Source organism: Cornus florida, unplaced genomic scaffold, assembly GCF_030987335.1.
Source record: "Cornus florida cultivar Cherokee Brave unplaced genomic scaffold, ASM3098733v1 CherokeeBrave_3.0.0_Hap2_Chr08, whole genome shotgun sequence".
In the NCBI taxonomy this organism is placed as follows: Eukaryota; Viridiplantae; Streptophyta; class Magnoliopsida; order Cornales; family Cornaceae; genus Cornus; species Cornus florida.
The window spans coordinates 84,286,145-84,304,651 of record NW_026775578.1 but is presented as its reverse complement, the minus strand read 5'-3'; the positions used below and the strand labels follow the sequence as shown (position 1 = coordinate 84,304,651).

Here is an 18,507-nt window from a genome sequence, read left to right as displayed (position 1 = left end):
AGGGATGGTTTAGCTTCAAAACGCTAAGACCTAACCTAATGGATTAATGGAATGGATTGTAAGATATCGAATCCTAATTGTGACTAAGTCAGATCAGCTGTAACCAAATTGGATGACTTCCTGGTTTAACGGATGGTAGTTAAGTCATATCAACTGAATAAGTTGAGTGACTAACTAGTTGGTTTATTGTAGGTCAGTTTAATAAATAGTTGAACTGCTTACCCTGGATTTGGACGGACTTTATATATATGTTTATGGTACCACGAGTTGAGCTTGAGTCTCAGACTCGTTGGTTAGGGTGCGTATATGCAGTGGATGCGTAGCTGGTTATAATAGGTTGAGGTGTACCCTGTTAGGTCTAGGTATGCATGCCCACCTTTGGGTGCGTATTCGCATGTTGCCTTCTATTCAGGTTGAGACCCCTATTATAGACTAGTGAATGTCCCTTAGTGTGGATATATTTATACGTATGGACTAGATAGATATTGTGAGATGTCTACGGTGTATCTGCGTATCGGGTCACTGTATGGATTGCAGTTAAATTAGAACTTGTTCGTGGGTCTGACCCACTCCTTTATTATTCTTTTCAGGTACAGGACGGTTCCAGCCTTAGAGCTTGATCGTGCTTGTCGAGGACAGTCTCACTTTCATTGGATTACGTAGGACTTCCCCCGATGTTTCTAGTATTATCTATTTTCAGTTTCAGTCTCAGTTGAATTTTTAGTTAGAGGTCCATCAGTGGATTCCCAAGTTGTAACTTTGAAGTTTTGAAGGATTGGAGTTTCAATTTTCAGTTACACATGGAGGATTTTATTATTATTTTTTCTTGCAGTTTTATTCTATCTTTATTGTTCTTTTTGTCATCTGTGTTCGTTTTAAAATACTTAAATTGTTTGATATTCCCTCGGGTTTGGGCCTGGGCCTGATCAACCCGTGTCTCGGATCCGAGGGGTATCACAATCTCCTATGCAAAATGCTATATTTCCATGCCAAAGCTATATTTTGAGATAAGCTATAGTGTTAAAATGCTATATTTTATCAATTCTACTCCAATGGTGCATTTCATCCAAAATGCTATTTTTTTACACAACAACCATTCCATGTTTTGAGAGCCCAGAAGTGTCTTATTTTCATTTTAGCAACTTTTGACAATCTCAAAATATGAGAGGTCTCTTGAGAGCCCATTGGAGTGCATTACTTTCATCCACTAGCTATATTTTGAGTTTCAGAAGCCATTTAAGAACTGCTATATTTGGCAATACTTTTGACAATATCAAAATATGAGAGGTCTTTTGAGAGCCCATTAAAGTGCCTTATTTTCATCCACTCGCTATATTTTGAGTTTGAGAGTTTATTTGAGAGGGCATTGGAAATACTCTAACCTCTAGGCTTTTTACCTTAAATTTTTGTTTTTGTGTGTGTGCGTACATTCATGTGTTAATAAATTGTAAGGCAAAGTACACCAACACCCCCTGAGGTTTGGCATAAGGACAAGTAGATGAAAGTTATTTTATTTTTGGACAATCACACCCTCTCAAGTTGGATAAAATGGTCAAAGACACCCGACAATGGTAAATTGACTTTATTACCCTTTGATATAAAATTAACAAATACAATTGACTTAAATATCCTTACCCTCTTTTTCTCTTTCCTCTCTTTCCTCTCTTTCAAACCCCAACTCAAACAACTACTAATACATATATATATATTACCTGTATAGACACACGGCACATACATACTCACACACATATATCATCACCACCACCACAAATCACGCACACACATATATCATCACCACCACCACAAATCAGGCACACACATATATCAACATCATCCCTCAACATCATCATCATTAATTCATCACAGTGATGAGCAAGGAAGACAAAATTGCCAAAAATTGGAGCCCGATCTTGATCTAACCCATGACAGCGCTCAAAATTGGAGCCTGATCTTGACCTAACCCACGACGATGACGATATGAGACAATGGCTTCAAGACGACGGCGGCGATGTGAGATGGTGGCTTCAAGATGGCGATGGATTCTTCACCGTAACAGAGTCCTAAAAAAATGGAGCCCGATCAAATTTATACCCATGGATCTACCGTAACAAAGGCCTACAGCGAGTGAAACATCAATTGTTGTTGAAGATGGTGAGCCGCTCGTCGGTCAGTGGTTGGAAGGTGTGGAGGTGGCGTCATGACCAAAGCTTTTGGGTCTGGATTGGGGGTGGTGGTGACTGTTGTATGTGTGTATATATATATATATATATATATATATATATATATCTAGATATATTTAGTCGATATACCAACCCCAGTTTCAATCGCGAAACTGTTAAGGTTCCTATTTCTGTTCGCAAGTTTGATCTAGAAAACCTGTTTCTCTCTAGACTTCATGCTGCAGCCCGTAGTACTTGACCACTTTCTTTATAATCATCGGAACAGCAAAGGATTCCCAAACACTCTCGACTGGTTAAGGCAACCAAATTTGGGATAGTATTGGTTAAGGCAACCAAATTTGGGCGAAACAGCAATGTTTCGTTCTTTCGTTTCATCACTTATATTTTTAACCTGAGGATCCTCTTTCCATTTCAAATGGATTTGCAACAGATTTTCTGTCTTTGTTTAAAAGGGTAAAGGACAACAAGATATATAGAGAGAGAGAGAGATAAAAAGGGTAATTTGGTCATTTAAATATTTTGATATTTTATAATTAAAATTAATAAATTAGTGAAGGGTAAAATGGACTTTTCACATGTTTTAAGGCTTTGTTTGGAAGACAAATTTTACAAGGGGGTGTGATTGTCCAAAAATTAACTAACTTTCATCTGCTTATCCTTACTCCAAACTTCAAGGTGTGTCTCTGTACTTTACCCTAAAATTTTTTTAAAAAAAAAAAAATAAAAAATGATGATTAGTTAATTTAGTATGTTTAGAATTTATTAATTAAGAGGATAAGATGACAAAATTATGTTAAAATTGGTAAAGACTTAATCATATTTTGAAATCATAATTTTAATTAATTTGGTATAATTCTTAACAAGTTTTAGGTTACTTTAATCACTAGAATCACAAAGTTTTAGGTTCCATTCATAGGCTTGGTCTTAGGACCCTTCCGTGATTCTATCAAAATTCTATCTGAACAATTGACAGTTTTTGTATTATTCAAAATCATGTTTTTCAAAGGCTTTTCACTGCGTTGTTAAACAAAATATTAATTCGGGAGTTCCATTTTTTATTACCATGATAGTCCTATAAATCTCTTTGTAAATTATATTTTTTCTTAAAGCATATTGAAACTACTAAAAATGATTTTTAAAATTTCCTAAGAATTATATAGTCTAATTAAATTTTGAAATTTTTTTTTTTTGAACTCAAATATTCTAAAAAGCATGTTTTCATCACCCCCAAAAAGTATTTGAATCTTAGGTTTAGTCTGAATATTTCTCTAATTAAACCACATTTTTTCATCATAGTTAATCATTTTAGGTTGATTAACATTCTAGGAAAACACAAAAAAATATTTTCAATACATTTATATGTCCGTATGATAAACCAAAAATGCTTTGGAATCTTTGGAAGTGCCTATTTTCTTTTACCTCCAAATACATTATTTTCAAAGTCAAATCACAACATTTAAACTTAATATTTAATTTTGATTCAAGAAAAGACCATTTTTATGGCACTTTTGAATTTTCAAAGCTGTACCCAAAACCTAAAATTTTGCCACTGTTGCAGTTTAGCTTAATGGCCAGATTACTGTATAATTTTAATCAATCATTTATAACATTTTCGGGTATCATCAATAAGGCTCCGTTTGTTTGAGTGTAAAATATTTTTTGATTTTTTTTTTTTTTATATTTACTGGTATTTGGTAGTCCCAAATTCAAAAAAAATCTTTTACTGAGAAAAATATTTTTCAAAACTTAACCAAAACAACTTACCAATTAATCCTCTGAAAATCAATTTCCAAACCTAACAATTTCACTCTCAATCTCCTCGACAAAAGCATATATTATCGAAACCATCAATCAAGTACGTGGAAGAGTTACACAATGGCCAAAAATAAAAATTAAAGAGAGAAAGAAAGGAACCATTTAATAGGTAGAGTTTTTAGATAGAGAAAAAGAGAGAAGCCTTTAATATGTGCTATAATGACTCAAATAGAACATCTGTTAAGTGAAGAGTCAATAAGCTCAATGGGCCAATACCACTATACGTGTTTCTCTCTCTTCACTATTTTTCTCTCCCCTACGCTTCTATCTCCTCTTCGCTTATCTCTCTTATCTCTCTTTTATTTTTTAGGGTAAAGTACAATAACACCCCTTGAGGTTTGCCAAAAGGACACCCAGATACAAGTTATCCTATTTTGGGACAATAATACCCCTTCAAGTTTGAAAAAATGGACAAAGAGACCCTGACAATGGTGAATTGAATTTATTACCCTTCGATAAAAAATTGACATTTTATTGACTTAAAAATCCTTGGATCAAACCCAACCCAAACCCAAACCCAAACCCAAAAAAGCCTCTCTCCATATACGGCCGCCGCCGCCAACACACCTCAACTGCAATCGCCGTCGTATCATCATCATCATACCTCAGCCTCTCTCCCCCCCTCTCTCTCTCTTTATATATATATATATATATATATACTACAAAATTACACAAATCATTCGTCAAAACCAATTCTGGTACCAAGAAATCAAAATTAAATTTGTGTCCTTTTCCAATCCATCCCTCATAACCAATTCGTCTGAACTTCGAGCAAGGAGTCCGGCGGTGACAAAGAAGAACCCCACCGGCGACGCAAGGAGGAAACGTAGTGACTCAACTTCGGCAATTCTCTCCGCCGTCTGACTACTGTCCATACATAAATCACCGATTGGACTCAAAACCCTTCTCGACATCATCATCATAAATCAATGAACTCTGTTCCGGCAAAGGGGATGACCACTGACAAACCAAAATCAATGAATTCTGTTCCCACGGAGGCGATGACCACCGAGGAGGTGGCGGTGGCAGAGAGCTCTTATTCAGCTCTTTTTTGGTGCGCATCTCTGATTCTCATTTTCTTATCCTTGCTCAGATCTCCGATCATTGTTTTGTTAGAAGCGAATTTTGCGAATTTCGTCACTTTCACTGTTTACAGCCTCAAAGGCAAATTGAAATTCTAGGTAAGGGTTGGATGTGATACCCCCGGATTTCCGAATGCGGGTTGGCCAGGCCCACGCCCGAATACCCGATGATATCAAAACAAATTGATAATAAATGAACACAGAGTACAAAAGAATAAAGAAGAATAAATAAAATACTAACAAGAAACTAAAATGATAATATAATAATAAACCTCATAATATATTTCCATTAGTTAATAAACTCTTCCGATATAACTGATCCTCCAAAATACAACTCGGGAATACATACTGTGTGGACCCCTAGAAAATCAAAACGAAACAAATGACAGCAATAAATGTCTAAATCAGGAAACTGAATCATAAAGGAACTCCTATGTAGCATCGGAAGAATGAAGTAGACTGATCCTCGTTCAGCACGAACAACCTTTACTCCTGACGAACACCTGAAAAATAATGGTGGGTCAGGCGCACAAACAAGTTCTACTCTACTACAGTCCAAGTAGAGATCCGATACACGTATACATCCTAGTCAATCCAACAGTAACTAATAGTCTGTATATATATATATATATACACACACACACATACTAAAGGAATCTCACTAGACTATAGGATTGTCTCAACCTGAATAGTAGGCAACATGCAAAACGCATATATAGTGGGCATGAGTACCTAGACCTACCAAGGTACACAACTACACTATATCTAGCTACACATCGCTGGCAATATACGCGCCCTAACCACTGATCCTGAGACTCAAGCTCATATCATATCACCATACTTATATATATATAATCTAGTAACCATCCTATCCAATATAAATTAATCCTCCATAAGTCATTCAACATGTTCAGCTGACCTGACTCGAATATAAATAGGACTTAACATTTTAGTTAATCAATTCCTTTATATAATAAATTAATCCTCCATAAGTCATTCAACTTGTTCAGCTGGCTTGACTTGAATATAAGTAGGACTTAACATTTTAGTTAATCCATTCCCTTATATAAAATAGGTAGGACTTAATTGATAAGTTAATCCGTCCCTAGAATGCCACCGTCCCGTACCAGTACATTAAACCACACAATCCAACAATTGATGTAACGATTAAGGAAATACATCAAACAATCGAGAAATAACTATGATAATATAATATCAAGTTATCACAAAATAGGAATGACTTATTATTTATTTAAGTTTCCTATATCATATGTCCTACACAAACTGAATCTTATACATGATGATATTTTATTATACCGTCAAATGAGCATTCTCCATATCCAATTCATCCTACACATTTAATCTTAATTGCTAAAACATTTTAAAAGATTAAATCCATTCGTTTGTTTAAAACATTCAAATAGAAAGCATCATTATGATTGAGTCTATTTAAATTTATTTAAACCCAAACCTAGTTCCTATTTTAATGTTCAGGAATCCTAGGCATGTTTCTGCGTTCCATCATTCCACAGATATGAAAAATACATAATGTAAACATATAAAAATTCACACCGGAAATCACATCAAAATCATGCATTTTTCAATTCATAACACAAGAACAGATATGAACCAATTTCATAAAACCTATGTTCTAATCCAATTAAACATGCATAATTATTTAATTTTATGTGTTTAATAAATCCTGGAATTTCCTAGGCATGCATAGAAACACGAATTAAAGGGAAAGAGATAAAAGAAGAACTTGTCTTAAACTTTCGGATCGAAAGTTAAACTTCTTCTTCCTTGATCTTCTCTCTACAGGGTTTTTTTCCTTCTTCCTTCATTTTCCTCCTTCCCTCTCTAACTCTCTCTCTCTCTAGAATATATCACGTGAATATTTCTAACCCCCCTTTTACAACCTATAGCTATATATTTATAGGCTAAATAAAATAATCCTAACCCTTTTCCCAATCCAAGTCAACTTAAAAATAATAAATATTAAAATATTAAAAAGGTAAGTAAAATATGTTATGTATATAATTTATGTATATCTTTATTAAATAAATAAATTATACACATCCTATTATTTATTAATGGATTATCCAATAATACTTAAGTTACTATAATATCATAAAGTAACTTAAAACATAACACGTATCAAATCTATGTATATTTTTATTATTTAAATATAAAACATATACATCAGATTAAATTACTTTCCTTTTTTATATATGTATATAATATATATCTATATATATACATACACAACTATCCATGGGTAATAATCCATACACATCCAACCTCCTATCCAAGTAGTCCATGGGACCCAATTGATTGGCCCATTACTATTAACCATAACCATAAAAGAAAAATAAAATAAAATAATAAAAGAAAAGAAAACATTTAATTTACAATTAATCAAAACACTATTTAAGCACATAATCTAATTAAACAATTAATACATAGACAAATACAAATAATATATAGACATATAATCAAATAATCAAGTAATACCTAATTCAATTAAACACATAAGTAATTAGTCAAATAATCAATTAAATAATTAACAATACAATTAAAATAAATAAATAAATACTGAGACTATCCTTTTAAAATTAGGGGTTTTACATAGGGGCAGAAAGCTTGAGAAGAATCTATCACTCAACAATCGCTTTTCTTTGATTTAATTAGAATGTGAGCACTATCAGATAATAGAAGTCAAGGCATTCTCTTCTTCTTCTTCGTTCTATATCGGTAGTTTTAGATGGGTGGGTGGTGGAGGGGAAGATGGGTGGTGGTGGCGGTGGAGGGGAAGATGGGTGGTGGCACCGTCTGTGTGTTTATATATATATATATAGATGAGAAGGGTAATTTGGTTATTTAATTATTTTGATATTTATAATTAAAATTAATAAAATAGTAAAGGGTAAAATGGACTTTTTACATGTTTTAAGACTTTGTTTGGATTGCAAATCTCATGAGGGAGTGTCATTGTCCCAAAATGGGATAACTTGTATCTGGATGTCCTTTTAGCAAACCTGAGGGGGTGTTGCTGTAATTTACCCTATTTTTTATTTTTTTGGGTTGTGATAACTACATCTCTCTACTCAGTTAAAAAAAATGAAAATAAATGACAAACTAATTAAAATTCTTATTTGTATTAATCAAAATTCATTTTTTTAAATATAAATAAGTAATTATTATTATTGGCTGAGTAGGTTGTATCGTGACTTTTTTCCAAAAATAAGCAAAAATAATAATTTTAACGCGAGACCAAATTAACACACAATCCGTTTTATGACAATGGATTAATAACGGGTTACTGACTCGTTACTGATTCGTCTATTCATAACCAATTCAAAACTCGCCCCCAAACCCATCCAATTGTCATCCAAAAAATATTTTTTTGAAAAATATTCTCAAAACTTTTGCCAAACACCGGAAAATAAAGAATAAAGAAAATATTCTACATGAAAAAGTGTTGCTTAGAAAACGTTTTACAAGAAAAATATTTTACGCTCAAATAAACAGAGCCTAAGTCAAGGACAATAAGTCCCTAAGTCCTCGAACTAGGTTAGCATTCAGTCAAAATTTCATCGATTTCATCGAAAGCCTTTCAATGCATCATAATGCACCATTTTCAAGACTTTGGAGTTCAATAAGTTTTGGATTAATACATTGACCTCCCCTAAAGTTTGGCTTAATTACACTTGGATGAAACTTTTCGGGTAAATTACATGGACCTCCCCTATGATTTACCATAATTACAAGGACCTACCCTATGATTAGAGAATTTATACGGGCCTCCCTAAAAATGAAAATATCCTACACGGACTTCATTTTGTTAAAGTCAACGTTAGTCAATGATAGATTATGCTGATGTCATCAATTAAATTAGGTAAAATTTCCATAATACTCTTATCCATACCATGCCCATAATATTATTAAAAAAATAATACAATAGTGGAGCAAACTACCCTTATATATATATATATATATATATATATATATATATGAACTGAAATGTACCTGCGCGCAGCTTATATATGAACTGATTCATTCTTTTTTGAATCACAATTAGATAATGAATAATGAAGCATTGATTAATGATCATTGAAACCCTTTTATTTTGCTTATCAGTAGTTTTTTTTAGTTTGCGATGTCATTGTGATTTCATTGAGTCGATCCCATTAAAGTGTAAATTTTTCTAGAAAAACGGGCATGGTGTAATTTGCAATCCTTATCTTTGATGATTTATACAACCGGATTTGGTTTGGCTTGGTTGAATCACTAACCGGGTCTGGTTTGGTTAGTGGGGATGGCGGCGGTGGTTGTGGGTAGGGATGGCGGGGGTGACGCCGACACAGGTTATGGTGGTGTCGGTGGTCATATTTTTTTTTTATGGTGGTGGTTGTGCGGCGTGGATGATGGTAGCGCTACCAATTTGACTGGTGGTGGGTTTTGTCGTGGATATATGGTGGATTTTGTAGTGGATATGTTGTGGTTCATTGGCCGAATCTGCAGCAACGATGATCTGTGGCGGCGGCGGTGGCGGTGGCGACGACGGTATGAAAGGGCCGGTAACAACCCCTAATCGCACGACATTCACACCCGACCATCTCTCTGCTAAGCCCCTAAATCACAACCCCTAATCGCCAGAATGTGTTGTAGATTATACTGATTGAGAAAAATATTAGAGTTTTCCTTTTTTCCTACACTGGAGTTCTTTCTTTCCTCTGCTCCATATGTTAACGCGAAGAGTGTGGCTATTGGTAATGTTCCAGCAGGCGATCCAATCAAGAAGAACAAACTGATATCCAAAATCCTCAATACGATGGCAAAGCAGGACTCCTAAAAAGCAAAGTACAACAACCAGTCCATTGTAGGTGTGTGAAAATGAAGATGGAGATAGATATAGATATTAAATGTATGTATAGATAGATATAGATATTAGATGTATGTATAGATATAATAATATGAGGGTAGATAAGTAAATTCATCATTTTTATGTATACTACTTTATAGATATATATATTATTTATATGGGTACTTTATAATTTATCATAGATTGAGAGTATTTCAGTAAATTTTACATGTCCGTTAGTGTATTTGACAGTCCGTCACACACAAGAGAGGTCCGTGTATGATATTTTTATTTTTAGGGAAGGTCCGAGTAAATTCTTAAATCACATGGGAGGTCCCTGTAATTATGGCAAACTATAGGGAAGATCCGTATAATTTACCCAAAATTTTCAAAAATTTTACAACGACCTCCCTTCTAATTAAGGCTGAGAAAATGATTCATAACTTATCAATCCATCCATATTCGTCACTTTATAATGAATATGAGTAAACCATATTTATAAAAAAATTAATGTGTTGAATATACGTACCCACATTCAACCCACATTTCATCTCCTTTCTCTAACCCAAATTCACCTCCCATCTCTCTCTCTCTCTCTCTCTCTCTAAAGTTTTCAATCATGATCTCCTCTCTCTTTCTCTAACAAGCTTCATAAAAAAAAAGCTTCATAAATCAACATGTTTGTTATAAATTATTTAGCACTATAAGAACATGATGAAAAATAATCTATTAAAAGATTGTGCATTCATCATTTTAATTTTCTTCTATAACTTAAGTGGATTGAAATCTTTTTTTCTCACGTTATCAATTTTGAACATACTTGTACAAGCTTTTATATATATATTAAAAATAAAATCTTAAAACGAGTTTAGGTGAGTCAAAAGGGTTTGAACCCGGCCAATTTTGACCAATTCTGTATTCGACCCATTCAAACTGGTTGAATATGAGTCACAACCCATATTTGACCTATCAATATTTGACCCAACCCAACTCACCCATTTGCCAACCCTACCTCTAATGAAATCAAGGTATTTTAAGCTAAATTTACCTTTTGTATGCCCAAATATTTCAGAATAAAAATATCAAAATATGTCTTATAATGAAAAGACCAAATTGCCAAATACTTCAGGATTTGATTTTTGTTCACAACCTTACCCGCTGTCACCATCCCAACCAAATTAACCACCTCTCCGTTCTCTCTCCTCTCTACCTCATCTTTTCTCCACCCACTGTTCCAAGATTCATAAAACAATTTTTACACTCCACCATGTTCAAAACTCATTTTCAAAACAAAGCTCTATCAAGGCAGCATATGATATACAAAGAGCTACACATTCGTGTATGCCTAGGGTATATTTTTTTGGAGAAACTAAAAGAGATATAGAGTTGAAGATTTGTTTGGAGAAACTAAAAGGGATGTTACCTCTAACAAGCTTGAAGATTTGTTTGGACAGAGCTAGTAAGGTGTCTCAATTCATCCACCAAGTTTGATTTCAAAACAAGAGAGGGATCAGAAAGACAAAGAAGACTTAAAGCAGCAGATAGATGCTTAGTATGGTACTTGTAAAATAAACACACACATAAAAATCTCATGTGAATGAAGAGATTGATTAATTTAGAGATGAGAGAGAATGGCATGGAAGTAAAGAACCATGCATGGTAAGAGAGAGAAAGAGAGTAAATTCATTCTCTAATGGATATTAGTCAATAGGACCATTTTTAACTCACTAGCTACATACCTTTTTTTTTAAAGATTTTTCCCTTCAACGGCCCTCCAATTAGGGCTGCAACTTGGGCTGGCCTAACCCAGCTCAGTCCCAACCCAACCCAGTCCCAACCCAATCTCAACCCGAATCGGGTTGGATTGGGCGAACCCGAATTGTACTCAACATGGGTTATGGTCATAACCCGAACAAAATATTTTCGGGCAGGTTGGGTTGGATTAACGGGTTGAGTTTTTTAAAAAAAAAAAAAATTTTGAAAATTTATATATATTATAAATATATATAATATATTATTTTATATGTATTGTATATATTTGATTATATTATTATAAAAAAGCAAAATATTTTTAGGGCAAATCATTTCAACCTCCTCTATCGCCTATTCGCCTCCATCTCTATTCTCTCTGAACTTGCCCTCTCTCTCTCTCTCTAACTGCAAACTACAAAATCAATAAGAATCAGAAGTTCAAAACCCATATATTTCAGTTTTATCTATCTGTCTGCAATAATCAAAAGTTCAAAACCCATATCGGCATATCATTTCAGATTGTTCAAAAAATCAAAACCTAGATCGGCATATTATTTCAGATTGTTCAAAAAATCAAAACCCAGATCTTTCAGTTTCCATCGCCCGCTGTTCTAGTTCGGGTTCGCCATTCACAAGCTTTAGCCGCTGTCTCCCAACTTTCAAGCTTGCCCCCCTCTCTCTGTGCAATTGCTAACTTGTATGTATGGGTTTTGTTTTAATTTTCTTTTTCTAAATCAATTATTGATATTCTGAAATGATATGCTGATATGTGAGAAAGAAGAGAGAAGGAAGAGAGAAATGATATGCCGATATGTGGTCATTTGGGTTCTGTGAGAAAGAAGAGAGAGAGAGAGAGAGAGAGAAAAGGAAAAAAAAAAAAAAATTTTGGGTTTCGGGTTGGGTTTGGGTTGAGCCCAAGCCCAACCCGAATATGTCTGGGCTTTGACAAAACCCAACCCGAACATGAACCTGATTTGTGAATCTAAAGCCCAAATTTCAAAATTTTGGGTTGGGCTTGGGTTGGGCTGGGTTAACCCGCCCAAGTTGCAGCTCTACCTCCAATATTTAGAAACGACATTACCCAATTCTAGTCCTATTACAGCACAATCCTCGAAACTACACCAACAATACTAATGTTTAAGCATTGAACCGCGGAACCAATCAACGGCCCTTCCATAACATAGAAAATGGTATAGGATTAATACTAAAACCCACACCTAACCAAAAAATAATAATAATACTAAAACCCAAAAACTAAGATCACATAGGAACCATAAGATTTTAACATTTTTTTTCTTCTTCTTCTTTTTATTTTTTAATTTCACTTGTTTCAAAAACTGAGGAATTCTGATTCATCATAACAACCAAATAATTGTACAATTGCTACCCAAAAAATTGCTCGGCTAGTGAATTAATTCCCAAAACCAATCAATTCCTCATAAGGGAACAATATTTAGGATGCAATAACCAGTTTATGTGAAGGAGAATCAAATTAGGCTCCCTTTGGGTTCCCGGAAAATGTAGGAAAAGCTAAAAAAAAGACATAAAAATACGCAACTTCTAAAAAGACTTTAATTGTTGCCAGACACGACTATTTCGCTTTGTTAAACAACAAGCTTATCGGTACTATATTATTGTTATGTTTTTGTTTACACCCTTATTTTTGTCCAATGGAAAATACACACGTGGAAGGAATTTTAGGCTAAGCCGGTTTATAATATATGAAGGAGTTTGGGTCAAGACTGAGTTTAAGGAATTTCAACTAGAAGTGGCTGATAGTTTTTGCTTACAACAACTTCTCCAATTAAAATAAAACACGTGGAGCATGGGTATGAGATTTATTTGACAGTTGAATTTAGAGGAACAAGACGACTTGGTCAAAGGATTTTCAGACGTGGAATTTATGTGCCTAAAACATGGAAGACAGTTTCTTCAAAAAACCACAATAAAACAAAGGAGTTTTTATCGTAGGCCATTACCACCACCATCAGGAGTAATGGTTATTTGTTCAGACAAAGAAAATCGTGCGATTCATTTTTGAGATAACGGCATTAAGGGCACGATTGCACGATTGTTGGCACGTTTGGAACATGGGAGCTCCAATGGAAAATCAAACACGATTACATGTTTGGAACGTGGAAGTTCCAGGAAATCAAAACACAGTTCCAAGATGTTTGGAACGTGCGAGTTCCAGACACAATTACCAGACATGGTTACATGATTGGAACGTGGAAGAAGAACGTGGAAATTCTGGAAGATTGCATGGCTTGGACACTTAGAAGCATTTAGAGGCATCAATGGAATTGCTATTATTAACTGATTATATTTTTCATTCTATAAATAGGTCATTATGTTGTAACGTAATAGGGCTACTCAACGCCAAACACAACATTTCAATACAACATACTTTTCATTGCAATGCACTTTCACTATGATTAGTTTTAGTCATGCACTTTACTTTTCATTAGATAATTTTATAGTCTTTTCAATTACTTTCTCAAGTAGTTCATTCCTTCCTAGCCAGTTAACTTTCCCGAAGTCTTTTATCAAAGGCAAAAAGAACCCTGAGGTGTTCATTCCAGACCTCATCACAATCGCCTGGTCTCGCAATCTTCCTTTTAGAATATTGTTTAGATCTCTCTTTGGAACTACTGCAGTTCCTGGCACGCCCTTCCTGTTCCATTGGAATCGGCACTAGCTTTTTTCAGGCCAAACATAGTGGCACGCCCGGTGGGACATTCTGAATAGAGTGTTTCTATGGCGGGAGGAAAAAGACATGGCAAATCTATTCAAGATCCTGCCGAAATTGAAGAAGAACAGGCTATTAGACTTCCTGATAAAAGTTCACATGCCATTTTTGAAGAAGTAAAAAATATAGTTATAAAGTTCGTCAAAGCAAACGAACCTATCATGGATGCTATAGGGAAAATTGCTCATAGTCATGAAGAGGCCATCTTTGTGCAAAACTTGAAGATGGATCAATTGCTGGACCAGTTAGTTTCGTTTAACCGGTCTTCGGCCAATCTTTCTCAAAGCTTGGCCATTATTCCTCAAAGCATGGCCAATCTTGTTCAAAGCTTGGTTAGTTTTCCTCATAACATGGCCAATCTTTCTCAAAGTATGGCTGGTATTAATCAAAGCATGGCCGGTATTAATAAAAGCATTGCCGACTGGCCAAGTAATTCAAAAAGTTCTCAACAATCGGCCATTCCAGTGAATAGGCTAAGTACTTTTCATGAGGAAAGTCCATCTCATCAACCTGTGAGTATTATACCACAGGCACAAATAGTGCAGGTGCCACCTGTACAATCGATGTCCATTCCAATGACCCAGCAAGTTCAGAATTCAGCTCCTACGACTTTGCCTCAACAGTTTAGTCATGAAATTTTTTTCTAACAATTTGCATTAATTTGGGTCTTCTCAGGGTACAGCATAGGCAGGTCATTTGGGAAATCAGTCGTATTTTTCGCCTAATGTTGGCCAACAGAATGTTCAGCCACCACCTACCATTCCTCAAAGACCACCTCAGGTTTTTCCTGCAGCAGGTGGGGGGCAGAACATACCAAGGGAACCTCTTGACCAAGGAGGCAACAGAGGTCACTGGAGGAATAACTCGGACCTAAACACATTTCTAATGGTGTTTGGGGGCCAACCCATGGCCAACCTACCACAAGGAGGGCCGGAGAATTACCAACCACCAATTCAGTTGCCGGTGATGGATAAATGCCAGCTTGCTGAATTCTTTCAGCAGGAATTTGGTTTGACTAGAAGGGGTGGAAGACCTGTCTATAGGAAACCATACCCTGAGTTCGTAGATAATGTTGAATATCCAAGGAATTTCAGAATTGTTGAATTTGCCACATTTAGTGGCGAAGGCAACCAATCCACCGTGGAATACATAAGCCGATTTACGGTTTAATGCGATGAAGCAGGAGGCAGTCAATGGTTGAAAGTCCAGTTGTTTCCTAATACTTTGATCGAATATGCCTTCAAATGGTACACTAACTTGCCTGCAAATTCCATTAATAGTTGGCATCAGTTTGAAGAGATGTTCCATACACATTTTTATCGAACTGAGCCAGAAGTTTCCATGGCTGATCTTTCTAGGCTTAACCAATTGCCAGAAGAGTCCATAGAAGCCTTCTTGTCCAGATTCAGAAAGGCAAAACATAAGTATCATGTAGATCTTCCTGAAATCGAGTATGTCAAAATGGTTATCAATGGTTTAGACCTTGAATTATGCAAGAAATTCAAAATGATAGAATTTTGTGATTTCTTTGACTTGGCGAGTAAAGTTGCCAAGTATGAAGGGTTACTTCATAAGGAGAAGGATAGGAAAGCTTCCTCAAAAGGAACTTACTATTGCGATCCAAATTATGAAGTCTTTGCTGCTGACCTTGATAGTGATTTCGAGATCCATATGGCAGAATTAAACATCAAAATGCCATATATATGTGAGGCACTTATGAAGTCAAAATCTGTAGCTACGACAAGTGTCGAAGCCGCTTCCACTTCAAATAGGAAAGGGGTACCTGATTCCACCAAAGGATATTCCTTTGACATTACCAAAGCTGAGCAAATATTCGACTTGCTGATGGCAGATAAGTAGCTAATTCTAACTCCTGGGCATAAACTCCCAACCCCTAACGATTTACTTGGGAAAGACTATTGTAAGTATCACAATTCTTGGAGACATTCAACTAATAATTGTGTTATTTTTTATAATATTGTGAAGAAAGCGATCGAGGAGGGGAAGATGAAGTTTCCAGAAAAAAGTGAAGCAATGGGAGTAGATGGGAATCCTTTTCCAGCAGCGGTCACTACCAATGTAATTAGTATCGCTGCTAACCATCCCAGAAAGAAGGTGGACTTGGACAAAGGAAAGGCTAAAGGGAAAATAGTTGCCGAGCCAGAGTCAATTCCATTAGAGAAAACTGTGGCGGAACTGGAGAGGAAACTCCGAGAGGCTCAAATTACCCTCATCCAGCAAGGGTGTTGGCCTCAGTGAAAAGTCCATAAATCGATAGGCAAGAACAAGAAGGGCAAACATCAAGTGAGGAGCGTGGCAAAAAAAAAAAAGTTTATGACAGATTGACTTTTCAACAGCTGGTAGAATCAGTTACTATAACCATTCCAACCAAAGAACGGCATGTTGACAGGAGGCTTGTTAGTCAGAACAGACCTGAATATGCAGAAAATTTCAGGTTTCGGCCAAGGAAAGTAAGGGATTATGAGGAAAGAAGCATTCTTCTGCCTAAAAGAAGAGATTCCAAATTTCATGCAGGGAAGGTGGAAAGACCTACTAGAAAAGATGAGGATTTCATTAATGCTGCTCATAGAAAGCCCAGAGTCGCTTCAGAAGTCTGGGTAAAGAAAGAAACTAGAATCCTCAATCAATGGATGGTCAAGCCCCCAATTCCCCATTTAGAAAGGTGGAGAAGGGTGGACCATCCCAAGTTTCCCAAATATAGAGATGCAGCTTAGACGCGAACATAGAAGTGTCGTTTCCAAAGGAGAAAAGCCGATGGAAGAAAGCTTTGGGAGGAGGATTATGGCTGGAAAGCAAAAAATGAGGTAAGAAGCCCACAGACTTGACCAAAAAATTGGCAAGGGGAAAATATAAAGTCCCAGACTGTTTAGAAGACTTTGCTTCTGAGCTAGAACAGTCCCTTGTGGAGAAAGATAAGACGCAAGAAGTAATTCCAGTAAAAGAACTAGAGAATTCTGAGAACTCATCCAGTTTGAAGAAAATCCGTTTTGGAAGCTTTCCAGAGGAAATGTCATGCAATATGGTTGTTATCCTTCCATTGGTCTTTGAATCCAAACCAAATCAGCCATCTTCAGTGATAGGTGATGTTGCTGATGACGAGTCACTTCCAAAAGAAACAGAGGTTGCTGAATTGGATTTAGTTCCAGAGAAAAAGATTGACGGTATACACATAGAAAAAATTACAGAGGAATTTTCAGAAGAAGAAGCTGAGGCTTTCCAAGAGCCTTGTGAAATTGAAATTTAAGATGATATACTTTCAACTCCAAAAAAGGTGGTTTTGGAGAAACCCTCTATTGGAATGACTCAAAAGTTGAAGCCACTCTACTTAAAGGTATTAATTGAGGGTCGTCCACTTTCAAGAGTCTTGGTGGACAATGGCTCAGTTTTAAATATTATTCCTATTAATGTCACGAGGAAATTGGGCAAGACAGCTGAGGATGTAATTCCTAGTGATGTGGCTATCAGCGGTTTTACTGGAGGCTCGGTGGAAACACAAAGAATCCTTTCATTGGAATTGATTGTTGGAGATATTACAACCATGACAGCATTCTTTATTGTGGAATCCACAGCGGCCTATTATTTATTATTAGGCCGCGAATGGATACATTACAATTTTTGCATTCCGTCCACGTTGTATCAAATGCTAATTTTTTGGGATGGCGATGAAGTTAAGATTGTAGAGGTGGACAACAAACCATTCATTGCTAAAGTGTATCACGCAGATGCTGAGCTCTACAATGGAGAGTTTGTTCCAGTAAGGTTCATTGGAAAAGACAGCAAGGGCTGACCCAAATAGGTGACAATGCGGAAAACTCTTACGGAAGAAGTAGCTAAGGAGTTGTTTCAGGAGATGTTAAGGCCAGTAATCTTCTCATAGGCCGTGCAACACCTTACACTTTGAATAGTTTTAATGGAAGAAGCTCACAAGAAAAAGAGGGCAAGAAATGAGGTGGTGAACTGTTGCCGGGCAAGATTAAAAGCATACCTAGCCAAATTACAGCTAGAACGAAGTAGAAGATGTGCTAAGGTACTTTCCAGTAACTT

At 35.8% G+C, this 18,507-nt stretch overlaps 1 protein-coding gene across 1 annotated transcript; it reads left to right on the top strand.

Annotated features, from left to right (window-relative positions):
• Positions 1-17,761: 17,761 nt before the first annotated feature.
• LOC132270540 (uncharacterized) lies at positions 17,762-18,250 on the top strand. The gene has a single exon (XM_059771716.1). The coding sequence runs from the start codon at positions 17,762-17,764 to the stop codon at positions 18,248-18,250; it is 489 nt and encodes a 162-aa protein (XP_059627699.1).
• The last annotated feature ends 257 nt before the right edge of the window (positions 18,251-18,507 follow it).

Coding starts and splice junctions, on each gene's coding strand:
- LOC132270540 (XM_059771716.1), top strand. CDS start 17,762: ATGACTCAAAAGTTGAAGCCACTCTACTTAAAGGTATTAATTGAGGGT.